Source organism: Colias croceus, chromosome 25 (genome assembly GCF_905220415.1).
Source record: "Colias croceus chromosome 25, ilColCroc2.1".
NCBI classification, from domain to species: Eukaryota; Metazoa; Arthropoda; class Insecta; order Lepidoptera; family Pieridae; genus Colias; species Colias croceus.
Window position 1 is genome coordinate 6,927,652 of NC_059561.1, and position 17,483 is coordinate 6,945,134.

Genomic DNA, 17,483 nt, shown 5'->3' on the forward strand with positions numbered 1-17,483 from the left:
AGGCTCGTTTTGTTAGTACCTGCAGGTCACTCCATCAAGTCAGGAGGTAAGGTCTCAACGTAACTAACAAAACGAGCCCAAACTCGGCACACCTAGCTCTACTCGTCTATTAGTTCCAGTAGCAGTCTTCGAAGTACACCTGCAGGTCACTCCATCAAATCAGAAACTAACGCAATCCCGCAATAAAACATAAAACTCTTAAATATTGCACTTTAAAAAGTTTTATGAACCTTTTTAAATGATTTTCTAGTATAATTTCAATAACGTCCTTAACTTTTTATGAGTTTTGACTGGGCACGTCGGTTAAAACCTATATTGACTAGATGTCTCGACTTAAAATCAGTTAATAAGGATATTGACCGATGCCCTTAGTCAATAACGTTATTAACTGGTTTAATCAGATAAAATCAGTTAATAAGGATATTAACCGACGCCCTTAGTCAATATCCTTATTAACTGATTTTACCGGTCAATAACGTTATTGACTGGTTCAGGGTTTTGACTGTAACATATATATATCACTGATAAATATTATTTTTTTTATTTGTGTTTTCATAATTATCTACATTATTCTATATCTGAAAACGTATCGTTCATATACTATTAATGACTTCGTGTAAATATTTCAGTAAAAGTATTATATACTTAAAAACTAGGTTTAAATGCTTTACAACGTCTCTAGAAACAACGGTTTTAACACGTATTAAAGGTCTCACCATTTAATTCTATTACAACTTACGCAAGTTATTATCAATATTCTCTGATCTCTAGACGGTGACCTTGGATGACGAAGACCGCGTGGTGGTGGCTGTACTGGCACCCAGGGTGTCTGATGGGACCCGCTGCAGACCAGGCAGCTTGGATATGTGCATTGATGGAAGATGTCAGGTATGTAGCGAGGTGGAGCCTACGGGTAATCGCGCTAGCACAGAATAAGAATAATCATTATTTGGTAAATCATGGTATTAAAAATGATAAAAGGATGGTAGAATTGGTCTATGTGATGATATTATATTACAACCTATATAGAGTGTAATTCTTATAAGTACCAAGTTTCAGAGATATTGATGAAATCGATAAGAAAATATTAACCTATTTTTAAAAATAAGCAAAACCACAATTGGAAACAACCGTGGTTTTGTTCGCGTGCTGATTGCGTTACCTCGTCATCCCATTACCTGCAAGCTGTTCTCTATGGTAATTATTCGCATATTTCTAACAATCAGCGTTAAAAGCCTAAATCACTACATAGTATAAAACAATGTCCCTTTGTATGCTTAAATCTTTAAAACTACGCAACGGATTTTGATGCGGTTTTTTTTAATAGATAGAGTGATTCAAGAGAAAGGTTTTAGTATATAATTTATTAGGTTTTAGATAAAGCGGGCGAAGCCGCTGGCGGTAAGCTAGTATTGAATAAATTCCAATACATCATAATGGTTCTACGGTATCCATATCTTGTATTGTTAAAATATTATCGAAATATTTTTCAATACATAGAAGAAAGAACACACACACCAATCCAGCCTTCAATCTTCCAACCAAGATCACAAACCACATCAAGTTTGACAAACGTATAACCACAACATAGCAATCGTTAAATCCACACTACGCCTCAAGAGCTAGGAATATTTGGGACACGCCCATACACTAAAATTACCCTTGTTTACGACAAAACGCAGTGTTTACCAGCACCCGGGAAATAAACATCGCAACCTTCTCGAATAACTTCCGATATGGCTCTTGAATATTTTATCAAACCCGTTATGTTCATATAAAATTGATCACGCCTACGCATATTTTCTTTTTGATGATGACCGTGGAATTTTTCACTAAATAGTAAATACTCTGTAATGAAAGGAATCCTACTAATATTATAAATGCGAAAGTTTGTGAGGATGTGTGTGTGTTTGTTACTCTTTCACGCAAATACAACTAAACCGATTACAATGAAATTTAGCACACATATAGAGGGTTACTTGTATTAGTAACACATATTTTATCCCGGAAATCCCACGGGAACGGGAACTATGCGGGATTTCCTTTGAAAACGCGGGTGAAACCGTGGGCGGAAATCTAATAATATAATAATTTTACTATATGGACTGTTTGATACAGTTTTAATGCTAAACATAGTTGATAAAGCCAATTCTGATGTAACTTTTCACAAAAAATCGGTGTCGCATAAAATACGGACTATGCGTTGTAAAAAGGTATTAAAAACGTATTTGTTTTACTCGTTTATCATTTACTAAAAACCGAAATGGGTTTATAAATAAACCAACAGAATAAATTCAAAAATAAATAAACCATACTCACAGTTTCAGAGTTCAGACTTTGTATACAATAATAATTTATAATAGGGATAGGATTCATCGTCATGACCGAATATCAGCAGCAACACAGTATTGTTAAGTACAAGATATAGGTTTAGTTATTTATTTCATTTATTTATGTTATTTCATTTATTCATGTACATAGGTAACCTACTTAAACAATATAATAAGTACCTGCGTACCGTGTTCACACCGCGTTTGAAACTTCTCACAAAAAGTGGGTTATCATTTACATTATTACACATAACTATTATTTGTAACTTTGCAACATGATGTATTTTGACAAAAAATGTTATTTAAGAATGTACAGCTGGTTACCATAAAAATAAACCCTTCTACTTCAATAAAATGTGTCTTTCCACTGGTGAAAGAACTTCTAAAACGGCTAAGTAAGTTTATTCATTACGAACATAGAAATAATTATATCCATAGAATAACTTCCTATAATAAATTAACGAATTCGCCGACTATTTTATAATTATTATCCACCCTTTATAGTGAACACACAATCATTTATTCTAAAGTTTCCCGTTAACAACAAAATAAATTCTTAAATAAACTTCCATATGTTTTAGCCTACATCACATGACATAATATACACTTATATGTTAAAAGTTATGTCAGGGTTTAGTAAAGGAAAACAAAAGCGAATAAAGATTTACCTTTGACACGGGTCCGATCACTTTTGTTAGAAAACTTAAAGAGATCTAAACTTGAGATCTTTCGAGTTGTTGTACGCCTTCATTTGAATAGTTTTATGCTTTGTTTGTGTAACGTAAATTCGTTTTAAATAAAATCTCTTTTGAAACGCAGACTGCAAATAAATTTATGTCATTTGACCTGGGAATAAAAGTTACTGGCCTCTTTGCCAATGTAAATGGATTACTTAATTGATGTTAAGTTATTTATGTGAATAACCATTGTTTAAATAATTCAAATAAATAAATAGGTAAAAAGTGATCACACAAGAACATATTAACTATTTCATATAATTCAATATAATATTGTGCCTTATTTTAATTTTCTTTAACACTATGCAACATAACAATATTATATATGAAAGCTATATTTCTACATAGAAATTCAAAGCAAAGATAACTCATCAAAATAACGACATAAAAAAGAACACTACACCAAACGAAAGAGCCGAAAATTACTCTTATATTTTACCCGTTTATAGATTTTTTTTCTAAACAACACGCCCATATAGAATCACTTGCTTGTAACAACTCACCTGCGTTCCGCTGCACGTTTCGCGATAGAACATTTGCAAAATCTGCATTGTAATGGGAAAACAACGATAAAAGAAACATACCTATCAAATGGTGCCTCCTTGAGCAGTATTATATAAAAAATAAACGACGTGTGGCACTCGGGGACTGCCGCGGTAAAGCTATTGCATGCTATGCCTTCAAGCCACACCTCCGCCCGTCGGAGTGGAGAGCGTGAGGTTTTTTCGTTACGGAATTTCTCGATTCGGTCCCCACGCTCAATGCCCGCGATAGAAGCTATGCAATAGCTTAATTATAAAATTACAACACTGGTTTTGGATGTTTATGTTATAAATGTCCAAAATATATAACTTTATAACTTATAAGATGTGTATGTTATTTTAAAATGTAGGTAAATTGTTATTTTCCTGTATTTTGTAGACACAAAAGCACTTCTAAATAAACTCTAGTTGGAATAAGTGTTCTGAATTTTCATTTATTTATGTATATTACACGTGAAACCTACTTCACTACATAGTATAAAACAAAGTCGCTTTCTCTGTCCCTATTTCCCTATGTCCCTTTGTATGCTTAAATCTTTAAAACTACGCAACGGATTTTGATGCGGTTTTTTTTAAATAGATAGAGTGATTCAGGAGGAAGGTTTTAGTATATAATTTATTAGGTTTTAGAAAAAGCGGGCGAAGCCGCGGGCGGTAAGCTAGTAAACAATATAATCAGTATCTGCGTACCGTGTTCACACCGCGTTTGAAACTTCTCACAAAAAGTGGGTTATCATTTACACATTTAATATGTAAAACATTTAATATGTGTACAAAAACGCGACCACTGCTAATGCAGGAAATGTAAATCATGACGGAGAATTAATCCTCGTTTTCAATAAATACATACTTTGAATTCTATTCGCAATATCATCTTGCTTTCATTCCTTTGATAGCGCCATCTTTACAGTAATTTCTATACACACAGCTTCTTAGAACAGCGAACAGTCAATGGGAGTGTTTACTGGAGACTTCTTTGATGTGAATCTGAGTTAATAATCAGGTGAATTACTTTGAATGTCATTTGTGCAAACGCAGAGCATTTCCAATTAGTTTTTATTAAAAGACAAGTTATTACGTTTTAGTTTCTGTTTCATGTTGCGTAAATTGAGGAATATAATATCATGTTAGTAATAAAGTGAATATAGGCTTTTCAGTTTCGATTTTGATAGAATCTACTGCTATTAAATGAAATGTAACAATAGATAGAAATAATTACGCAACAATCGATTATTTACCAGGAACGAGACTCATGTTCGTATACTTACATACTTCTAAACTTTGATTCTTGTTCCGATTGATTCTTATTGTGGAAATATAGCCCCATAATAAGTACCTAACAATATTACATATATTATATACTAGCTGTTCCCCGCGGTTTCGCCCGCATTGCTCCGCTCCTGTTGGTCTTAGCGTGATCATACATATATATAGCCTATAGCCTTCCTCGATAAATGGGCTATCTAACACCGAAAGAATTTCACTTCACAAACACAAATTGGATATTGCTAACCATTCTACAAACCGTGTGTCACTTTAGAATCGTCAAAAACAGTAATGATTTCGCTCAAATATCGAACTGGAGTACTCTCAACAATACAAATGGCTAGCATGGTTGCCATTCATTATTCTTCATTGAAAATTGCTTATAATTGAGAGAGATTTGAATATTTTGACGGGCACACAATTGACTATGGAGCGGTATTATTTAATACTTTGTTGTTTAACGAATTGAAGAGTTTATTGTAATTTTAATTAATGAAGTGTTCTCGGTATATTATGGTAAATGTTTTAATTACCACATTGGCGCAGTAGTTAGAGTTCACATCGAGGTTGTAGGTTCGATTTCTAGTCAAGAGGAGTGTTTTGTAAAATGCTCGTAAAACTCTACCTTGGTAATATTATACACCTTAGTAACCTATTAAAGAAATATTTTTTCCTCATTGTTTCATAAAAATAATTTTCTAAGCATAAAATATAGGTACCTATTTTACTTACTATGAATTTATTATCAGAGTTAGGTTGTTAGTTACATTTTAGAACTTCGTCTCCTCATACTTTTCTTTGCTTTATAAAATAAATAACCTAATTCACTCACCTCAAAAAAATAATAAATAAACCACGTAGACAGTTTTCTTTCACCACGGACGAATCTCATGAATTTTATATTATTTAAGTAAGTTTCTCTGTTGGCCATTCCTTAAATAATGGGCAATTCATGTAATAGTTAGGACATTTACGACTATTTCGTTCGACAAATGATAAAAGGTATTGGTGAGAGATTTAGTACGTGGTTGAATAAGACTAAAAAATAAAAATAAAAGGAAATACTTAGATACTTTGGTTGGGGCTTTCAAGACTGAACATTATTTCATTGGAATCTAAAGAGTACCGACTATTGAAAGAATTATGTTTGTTTTTTAGTCTTAAGAATTATGTTTGTTTTTTAGTCTTAAGAATTATGTTTGTTTTTTAGTTCTTCACTGTTCATATATTAATAAAAATTTAAAAACGGAAGAGATAAGTAGTATTTTGACATAATTTTAGAGTCTTATTTAAATTCTACATCCATCAAAAGCATAGCATAGAAGATATTATTTTACATGCGATGAAACAAACATTTCTTAAATGCACGGAAAAATCTGTAATTTTAAAAACTCATTCTCAGCGAATAATTAAAACATCCTGAGTGGATTTTCTCACCATATAACAGTTGTGCTAAGAAACTTAGCTCTTTAATAGTTACTATCTTTTATAATTCAGAGTTAGTTCAAAAGTCGGGGAAAATTAAAAAATTCCCCGTGGGTAATTTAGTTTGGCAACACTCCAGTTTAAAATAATTTGCATAGAGAACAACACGAGGTAAATTTGACTATATAATTACCAACTTTGCACTGTTCAAGACAGTTTGCGAATTTTAGAAGTCAAGAAAAAATAATTCAATTTCGTGAATTTTCCATTTTGAATTCGGTTCGTTTACCATCGTGTAATATCACTGCCATTTTAACGGCATTGTGATAGCTTTCCTTTTTCATTACTGCTTATAATTTATTTTTGGAAGAAAATGTAAGCAGATATATCATTGCAGTTAAGAAAATTCACATAATTTTTTTATGAACCTACACATCTTTATCGTATTAAAACTGTATATAACCTTTATATATTTATGAGAAGTAGCTGCAAATTGCCAACAAATCTTAATATGAACAATGTGAACATGCTGGGTTCACCGTGATTTTTCTTCGTGTATTAGACAGTAGCTATGTTGTAATAATATCAATTATTTTACACGCTTCTCTCTTACCGAACCTTCCAATTGAATAGAGGCTTAATCAACCACATATTTCAATCTAATAATAATACGCTGTCATTCTAAAATATGTTATAGGTACCAACATCAAATCCTTTAAGCCAATATACGATTCCAAACAATACGAATCAAAACTAAAACATACACAATACGGGATCAATCCAACAAAATATTAAAATGTTTTGAGTGCAATTTTATAAGCACTGGCTTCGTTTTTGTCTATTTCATGTCGGATTTGTGTTAAAAAAATTTGACAAATGGCTTCAATATAATATATTTATTATTTGCATTGTTCTCTTATTTACCGAACGCTCTTTATTTGACTGATGTTGAGTTTAACAGAGTCTATGGATAGCTATGGAAGTATTATATTGTTAATTGTAATACTAAATAGTGATTATGGGTTAACTGATGTAGCTTTGTAACAGTAAAATATTTTTTAAATCCTTCTCTTTGTAACAGGAGTTTAGATATTAATTAAACGGTATAATATTTTATTCAGAATCGCTAAAAAAACATTTTGCTAATTTGAATTTTTTTTCATAAACTACACAAATTATACATTATAAAGGTCTTTGCGACTACTATAAAGTAAAAATAGCCTTAATACAAATAACGTATCCAGTAATTAAGCTTCAATTAGCACCAAAAAAACATACACTAGTAAACTAAATATATATAAAACAAATTGATATAAAATGACACTGTAATTGTACATCAAACACACGTTATTCACTTTGCAATAAAGCGAACAAAGTGAACTATAATTTAGTAAATAAAACAACAAATGAATGCATATTTTAATTTTAGAAACGGGAGCAACCATAGACTGACAAAGCGTGGAACAGCTACGGTTTAAGACATAAAATATTGAGATTTAATACATGGCTGTTTTTATAAAAAGTGAAGTCCCATATTCCCATAATGGAGTAAGGGGCAGATGCATTATACATCTGTTTCACTGATCGATTTTCTTTAGGGACAAGTAGGTGATCAGCCTTCTGTGTCCTGCCAGACCGAGACATTTTTTTTTTCTTCGTCTCCACCGGGAATCGAACCCAGGACCCCTCGGTGCTACGCTCACGCGTCAACCACTGTACCAAGGAGGCGGTATATGGCTGTTTTTATAGTAAAACATATTCGATGTAATAATATAATAAGTGAATAATATTTTCTTTGCAATATTACTGCAGCAATGTAATCATAGGTATTATGTGCTAGTTAGAGTATTGATGAAATAAGTAATCGATCAGGTTATTTAATTCACAAAATTTATCACAAACCTTTATGTAATTTTCACTTTAAAAGCTACCCTTCCCAGAATTCTTAATTAAAAAAAACCTCCTTCGTAGATTCGAAGTGTATCGATACACATGTAAGTATACAAAGATTATTATTCTATCAATCATACCAACAAAAAAAATTAGTTAGTAAAAATTTTGTAATTAAAATATTTTTCCGCTCGAACCTTTATTTTGTACCACAAGCGGGCCTTATTATTTCGCGTTCCCATTCCCTGATGACGTCATGTCGCATCCGACATTGTGACACAAGGTTTCAATTCCCATCTTTTTTTGTTCAGCCGCACAACCGTCTGAAAAGGCTTTATCATTGTTGTTTGAAGCCGTTGGTGGCATTATCTTTTATATTATTCTAATGTGGTGGGAACATTTTGTATTTATTATTGTTTATGTTAGTGAGTTTAAAGGGTGTTTTAACACGTCGTGTGTATATTTGTTACATGAAAATATTAATTCAAGCCCTTTTTAACACACGCTTGTTTTATTTTTACCTGTAATTTGAATGCAACCGACTCTACTCGATTTTGAATAACTTTAAATGGACAGATTTATTTCTTACCGAATTTTTAACTGTTCATCTTGTGTAGGGTATCATTCCTGGCTTGGCCTTCCAACAAATAAAAAAAAAATGGTTTGTTACTTGTTTGATTTTTTAATAGAAATATAAAGTATCTCTTATTAACATTTGAAAGTTGTAAAATCACATTAAATTAATAATGTTAATATAACAATTTATTAATAATCGACTGTTACGTCTGTGTATTAATACAATATAACTTTATCTATTTAAACCGCTGTAGTTGCAATTATTAAAGTAATAACAGTTACTTTAATAATATGTGAGTAGTTAAGAACTTATATTAGGTAACTTACGTTTACTCCAAATGATAATCGTTTAGAATATTATCCAACTTCAATAATTAGATTCCTACCTACTTACGTTATTGGTTCATTAATTTAGTTCTTCAATTTCTTATATTAAATATTTTAAAGTGGATATTAATTTTAAATAATTAATATTCTATTAAACTAAATTGCCATAAACTTAAATGAAGACAGAGTCCGAGGTAACGAAAAAAAAATACAGTCAAATTAAGAACGTCCTCATTTTTTGAACTCCAGAACGTTCCACTTTTAAAACTGTACTTTCTCGATCAAATCATAACTATAGGATTCATAAAACCATCATACATATAACCAAACTTTTAGAGATTCTCAGTGAATTTATGATGTCCATCGAAACTTTAATAATTACGAGAGGTAAAGTTTGAAATGTATCATATTTTTCCTTGAAAAAGTTTTACAGGAATGCCAAAGTTACTGTCTAGTAAAACCTTTTTACCTACGAATAATGACGTCACGTAGAAAATACGACCTTTTGAGTACATTTAATGTTTAAGTGGCAAGTTAGATTTTTGTACGATCCTGTTGATTTTTGAGGGAACTTTTAAAAGTTTTATGGTTTTGCGAGGATCCCGATAATTTTGTTACTTTGTTAATAACCTTGGAGTTTGTTTAGCGACAAGACGTGATAGGAAAGTTTATCGGATTTAATATTTTTTCGATATTTATCATTTTACATTAAAACTCGATAAAATATTTCCAAGCATTATAATTTCTGAATTGTAATTTATTTCGATGTGGATTTTGTTATTATACTTAAGTATCGTTCAAGTGCATATCAAACCTCGTAAGTGAAGAGTTTTGACCTTCGCTCTTGACATATTCAAGGCAATTCACAGTTAATTAAAGTTTTAATTTATAAGTCTATAAAAACTGTTTTTACATAAACTACTTTTTAGTTCATTATTAATTAACATTTACGATACATTATTTAATACAATTTTTAGAAATTAAAAATTCCAGGAATGAAATTCACACACGCTAAATATATGGATGTATAATCAAAGCGAAACAGGGTAACATTGATACCCGTTACAATCCAGGGTTGCCAGTTATTAAAAAATCCGTAGCAGCGGTGAGCACTCGCTACGGCGTAGCACTGTAGCACTAATGAACACATTGTTACGTAAGGGTGTGACGAGGTTTTTAAATGGATAAAAATATACATTAAGAAGATTATTATAAAATTATACAACATAAAAATACAGATAATTTTGGAAGAATGTAGTACTGTTTGCATGAAATAATTTTAATGAGGAAATAGCGAATTTAACATTATTTCTTAGATTACAAAATAAAAGACAGATGGAGCGTTGCCGAACTAAACCGAATAATTTATCGTCATTTTCAATAAAGCTATGTGTGCTGTCATTTCGCCGCTGCACTGTACGTACACGGTGCTTCTGTGTGCGTGTAATGTTGCCAGATATTGAAAAATTTCCCAAATTTTTCCCCGACTACGGAAAAAAGAGGGTTATGTTTTTCGAGTTTATGTATGTATGTATAATATTTCTTTGACACGCCCTGCAGTATAAACCGTTGGACCGATTTTGAGTTGTGAGGTTTCATTGCAATGATCTGAATTATTATGTTAGTGGCGGTAGTGACGTAGGCTATATACATAAATGAGAAGTCAAGTTTTAATTTTTATTTAAATTCTTTTATTACATAAAGTACCTGCCTACTAAAGTTATATATGGACAAAATAATTGTATTCAATTTTTTATTAAATAAATTACATAAAAAAGTTTCAACATTAACTATAATAATTATATTATTTTTTATTTTTCATAATATATGAATACGAATAGCGGTAGTTTTTAGTCGAGAATACGGGACATTTTATTTTCATCATATCCATCATGGAGTTCACATAAATTAAATCGCTAGCGAAAACGACTATGACGTTTTTAAGCTTTATAAAAGTAACAAAATAATGTATTATGCTTATTAAAATAATCTAATAATTATCATGAACCTTTAGTGCACTATACAAATAATCACATTCACGATCGAAAAATCCAACAGCATTACCCTGGAGATCTTTTAACCATTTTACCGTTTTACCAAAAAAAATGGCAAATTCATTTTCAAAATACTGGCAACATACGTTGAAGTTTTGTATTCCTTCATATCTGTAAAATTATTATTCGTTAAAGAAATAAATCAGCCAAATAATCTACAGAAAACCTGTGAAACGATGTTTTATCTTTTTTTTTTTGTTTTCGGGAACAAATTTTACAGCGTTTTATTATCACAAGACGGCATTTTTTTACTAAAATTGCAAACCCTTTTTGACGTATTGCATGACACTATATGCGCTATAGCACTGGTGCAGCGACGTATTTGTTTTTGATTTCGTATTTTCTTTGACAAGGGCGACGGGCGGTTGTCATGCTCCATCTGTACTTTATTTTGTAATCTAAGCATTATTTATTCATCCGTGAATTCGTTACTTAAAATTTCACTTGTTTTAATTTGTTTTTTGTGACATAATAAAAAATCAATGTATATTGGAATGATTAGGTTCGTTAAAAACTATGTTTACCCAGCCCACGTTAAAAAACAATTTCAATTGTTGACTAAGTGTGTTTTTACAGTGAGTTGGTATTTTGGCCAATGAGTGATAATTATTTCTTTTTTTGCTCAGTGTGTGAGATTTACGTATTCTTACAGCGAGTAGGTTGCGATCTCCGAGTGGGGTCTACACGTCGGGTCGACGAGTGTGGCGTGTGCGGCGGCGACGGTTCCTCCTGTTCCCGACCGAGATACCATTGGCTGTCTACACCAGGTTCCCTGTGTTCTGCTACGTGTGGTGGAGGTTAGTTGATTACTGAGTGAGTGAGGTAGTCTATGAGTGAGTTTTAAATTTCGTAGCATTTGATATTTTATTCTAATGTGATAGTTTAGAACAATATATAGGATAATTTTATTACTAATAAATGATATTAAAGAGGATAGACACACGACTTTATGACTTCAATATTTTAAAATAAACTGCAGCATACAGTAATACAATTTTTTATTATATTATATAAATATACTTCAAACGCATTTAATGCAAGCATAAAATTAACAAATTTTATTTAGATTTTAACCGTGCAAAATTAATTAAAATTTACTCTGTTCAAAATATCGGATACCTCAGAACACTAATGTTATAGTTGTTTTTCAAATACACTAATGTGAATGTTCTTTGTTTTAATTAAATTATTAATACCACTCTTTCAGCCATATTTGACATTTATAATATAGACTATACAAAGCATTAACAGTAATTTACTAACACAATAGAGATAAGCAAGATATAATCAATATTATCATTGTAGCATAATGGGAGCGTACGATAGCTTTACTGTTTATTCAGGCATCGTCCTGAATTATATATGGATAATGTATTTTAGAGGTTTAGTGATTAAGGTTACTACCTCTATCAGGGAATCGAAGGTTCGAGACATAGAGCTTTAGACATTGTTTACGTCAAAATTGCTTCAGTTGTAAAAGGAAAGGGAAATCCGTTATGTCTAGATCCAAAAAAAAATCGTCGAAACGTGGCTAAAAATTATCACAATGATGTAACCTATTTTTTAAACTATTGATATTGTTTGAATTATCATATGTATATAGTAAAAGTTAATTGTATTAGTTTATTTGCAATTATAAATAACAATTATTATACTATGTAGATAAAGTATAAATGTATTAGAATACAATTAGAATACACAAAATGTACAATTTTAATTTGTATCTGTGTCTGTATATTTAGCCTGTAGTATTTACCTTTATACAATCAGGTGAAAGCAAACAATTGCAAAAAGGGTTTTAAAATTTAATTAGATTATTGTGATTTAAATTGCGAATAGCATTGTTAATTGTGAGAGGATCGTTATTTATTCGCTTCCTCCATGGCTGTGTTGATAAATCAGTTGGGAAATTTCCTTTTGTCCCCGTTACGCAACAGTTTCTTGAAATATTGCGTTCTGGACCGACTTGCGACTATATTGCGACTTTAACGTCGCAAAGACGTTTTGTGTGTTAACAAGAAATTGTGTTGTGGTTTCGTTATTTCTGCTATTCAGACTACTATAACAAAGGTCATTATTAAATACTTACCTATGTATATCTTATTATCACATTAATCACCAATAATTTTATTATAATTTTTCCTGTTCATATTGACATTGAAAAGTGAAATAAATACAAATTCTTTGTCTTTTAACATGCTTTGATATGATCGCTTTTACGGCAAGGCGTGATAACTTAACCTAATGCGACCTTAAATCGAAAATACGACAAACGTCGCAAATCTACACCAAAATGCTCACAAAATTCGCATTTCTAATTAGGAAATGCCGTGAAAGATGAATGCGGGGATAAGAATCGGTTGGCGCGGTTTTGACTAATTTCGCTGATGGATTCCGGTATCCGATGAAACATATTTTGATGAACGGATCCAATATTTGTATGTAATGAAATTGCTTTGGGATTGTAGAGCTATTGGCCTAGTATTATTGTATTAGACTAAGGGGCGATTTTTCAATCTTTGGTTAAAATTTATCCGTGCAATAAAGTACCTATTATACGAATATTTTAACTGTCATATACGGACAATTAGAATACATTTTTGAAATGGTAGTTAAGTTTTAACCAAGGATTGAAAAATTAGCCCTAAGTTCTATCTTCGAGCCAGATAAATATGTGATATGTGTAGATACCTACCTATCTGTAAAAGTATGAACTATCCGTAAGCGAAATTTTATTTAAATGCATTTCGCTGTATTATTAGGATGATTTACATATAAATAAACAATATACTAACAACGAATACAACAACAGCTATATTATATGTATTACGTGTCTCTATTATGTTACAATTTATTTATATTTTTCCGCAGTCATAATGGCTATAGCTGTCAGTAAATCTGTAAATCACTACGGAAGTATTGCTTTTATGCATATCTTTTTAACCAAAATAACAAATCAATCATCAAAAAATTACTACAAGATTGTTTCCTCGCCCGGAAATTAGATCGAATAGAATTTAAACCGGTTACCACAATAGTATCTTGGTAAAGCCATAAATTAATTTCTTAGAAACATTAATCAGTGCTATAAAACGCGAAGCTGTTTTGACCAGACCTCATCCGTCATGGCTGTGACGCTTCATTAACTATTGAGGAGGGTTAGAATTCTGTTGGAATCTCGATTTTGTTGTTGTTTATGTAGTTACTAGCTGCGCTCCACGGTTTCACCCGCATTGCTCCGCTCCTGTTAGTCTTAGCGCAGCGTGATGATATACATAGCCTTCCTCGATAAATGGGCTATCTAACCCCGAAAGAATTTTTCAAATCGGACCAATAGTTCCTGAGATTAGCGCGTTCAAACAAACAAACTCTACAGCTTTATAATATTAGTATAGATTTAGGCATTTTTATCGGTACTTATGTATTCACTATCGTCCCGATGTTCCGAATATTTTACGGCGATAGTAAAATGTAAAAACAGCCTTAAAATAATCGCTTAATATTTTTTTTTTTTTTTTTATTTCACCTTACCACCACCAATATAATATTACAATGTAACAATTTTAGTCTTTGAAATTCCAGTATTATCAACATAGATTCGTAGATATAAAAGGCACGAGATAAACTTTGTGACATACAAAATATGCTTGTTCTTAGAGTATAAATACTGAAATTACATACAAAAAATGCCATAAATTAATTAAATAAATTAATTAAATGCCATAAAATAATATTATTGGATTAATAGCAAGAAAATATCATCACTATCACTATATAGTAGTAAAACAAAGTCGCTTTCTCTGTCACTATGTCCCTTTGTATGCTTAAATCTTTAAAACTACGCAACGGATTTTGATGGGATTTTTTTCATATATAGTGATTCAAGAGGAAGGTTTTAGTATATAATTTATTAGGTTTTAGACAAAGCGGACGAAGCCGCGGGCGGTAAGTTAGTAAAATATAAATACTGTGTTTTTATTAATACAATATAAAATTTAAAAGACTGCATTATTCTCAGGAAGTTTAAGCCTTTGCAAATGATAACTTTATTTTCTGAAACTTATATTTTAGTCTTGCGTTTTTCTAGTTATTCGTCCATTGTCATAGATATAAATTAACTAGAAGTGACTATTGGTTTTCATTTATTATAAATTTCCCTTTATTCAGATACTTTGGAAGAACTGCTATTTTGCTAACAAAAGAGTCTTATTAAATCGGGAAACAGATATTTTTATCGAGAAAAGTTTATTGTTTTTATGATTTATTACTTGCTGAAAATATTTCTATTATATGAAATAATATCTATAATTCTATCAGCATGTTTGGATATCATTTTATTTATATTATGAAGATGTTTATTGAAACTATCACAAATTTTTCATTTATTTTTATTTTACTTTTCGTTTCCAGTGCAGTATATTCTTCGTACAGTAATTTTGTTTCCAAGAGCTCCTCCTAATGGCTGTTTAAACACTGCAGGTTTTCATTCTCTCTTGTAGTGAAACTTAACTATCTGGAATAATTTAGTCTGTTTTAAAGAGGTTTATATTATAGTAATTTTGTTGTATTTTAAGTAGAGAAAGTATATAGTAAGGCGACGATTTTGGTATCTTTGAATCTTGCCAAAGAAGTTTCACTTCTGACACGTGAGCTTGGCACACACGCTCTTTTTTTAACTTAATTTTTTTTCTTTACACAGGTTACAAAATGTCTCTAGCGGTATGTCGAGACAGGTTAACAGGGTTGGATGCGCCAGAACAGCTATGTGATGGTTCCAGCAAGCCATCGTCTTCTGTAGTGCGGTGTAATATGCACCCGTGTCCTTTCAAGTAAGTTTTATTAGTAGATCTGAAATCATTTATAATTATAATAATAACATAGTTTTTAAGGCCAATTTACTAACAACTAAATATGGATATTAAATTTATCTATTCTTATATACATATAATAAATCTGTACAAGGGTCAATTCTGTACATTGAAAATATTGAAAAAATAAATAGCAGGGGGTGTTACTGGATCGATACCAAACCCAAATATGTGATTAAAAAAAATTTTGTCTGTCTGTCTGTCTGTCTGTCTGTATATTCAGGCATCACATGAAATCTAACGGTCCGATTTCGATGAAACTTGGTATAATTATACTTTATTATCCTGGGCATAAAATAGGATACTTTTTATCCCGGAAAAATACGTAGAAAAAAAACAAATCTTAACTTTTCTTAATTTTTCCGCGCGTACGGAGTCGCGGGCGGAAGCTAGTCTGAAATAAATAAAACATAAAGTTGAATAAAGGTTGTAATTTAGTAAAAAATTATTGAAGTGCTTTTATATTTTGAATTTTAAGAGCATTCGTAGTCACTATAAAAATAACATCAAACAATATAAAAAAATGTGTGAGTGTACTAGTGTACCTACACTCGTAAGAAGTAAAACTTATTTTTCAAAAAATAATTTATTATATTATGCAAATTTACAGAAATACGTCGAATCACGCGTGGTAGGGATAAGAAAAAGATGGCGCGTAACGTAAAAATGTCACGCGTAACGAAAAAATGTTACACTAAATTTTTTCCAACCCCGGTAAAGAAGTTTCACTTCAATAAAATAGCTAAAATTTTTTGACTAATTTGCCTTTAAACATATTAAGAATCCCTGCCTAAAGTTATGTACGAATTTACTTGTAGCATATGTTGGAATATTTTTTTTTTAATTATACATCATATTATAGTAACGTTACGTTTCATATAGACGCAGTTACGCGTAACGATAATTAATAAAATAGAATAAATAAACGGAAATATATCATTTGTGAAAATTTCAGCTTTCTAGCTATCACGGTTTATGAGATACGGCCTGGAGACAGACAGACATCGAAGTCTCAGTTATAGGTTTTACCCGTTTTACCCTTTGGGTACAGAACACAAAAAAAATCATAAACCGAGTTTCGAATCTGTATTATTTTTAATAATATAAACTAAATCCTATGTTTTATAACAGGTGGTACGTTGGCGAATGGTCGACTTGCAGCGTGACCTGTGGGGGCGGGGTTCGAACCCGGCGAGTTCTCTGCGCTAGATCGGCGAACGTTACACGAACTGATACTTATGATCCAGGTATTATTTAGTTAACGCAATTATTACAACAATAAGGTCGTCAGATATTCTTCTTCTTTGTAAATTGGTTGCACCAATGTCCAGTGTAAATAAGAGAGTTATCAGTTCATCATCATCATCATCATCAGCCCATATACGTTCCCACTGCTGGGACACGGGCCTCCTATGAGGGTACAGGCCATAATCCACCACGCTGGCCAAGTGCGGGTTGGCGGATGACA

General features: G+C 31.5%; 1 protein-coding gene across 1 annotated transcript in view; it reads left to right on the top strand.

The window, feature by feature from the left end:
• The window catches only part of LOC123703255 (protein madd-4-like), a 157,709-nt gene that overhangs the window by 108,244 nt on the left and 31,982 nt on the right, over positions 1–17,483 (top strand). Inside the window, exons 6-9 of the mRNA XM_045651199.1 lie at positions 772–888; positions 11,800–11,944; positions 15,847–15,976; positions 17,147–17,262. Coding sequence (XP_045507155.1) covers positions 772–888; positions 11,800–11,944; positions 15,847–15,976; positions 17,147–17,262 — 508 coding nt within the window. The remainder of the gene's footprint in view (positions 1–771; positions 889–11,799; positions 11,945–15,846; positions 15,977–17,146; positions 17,263–17,483) is intronic.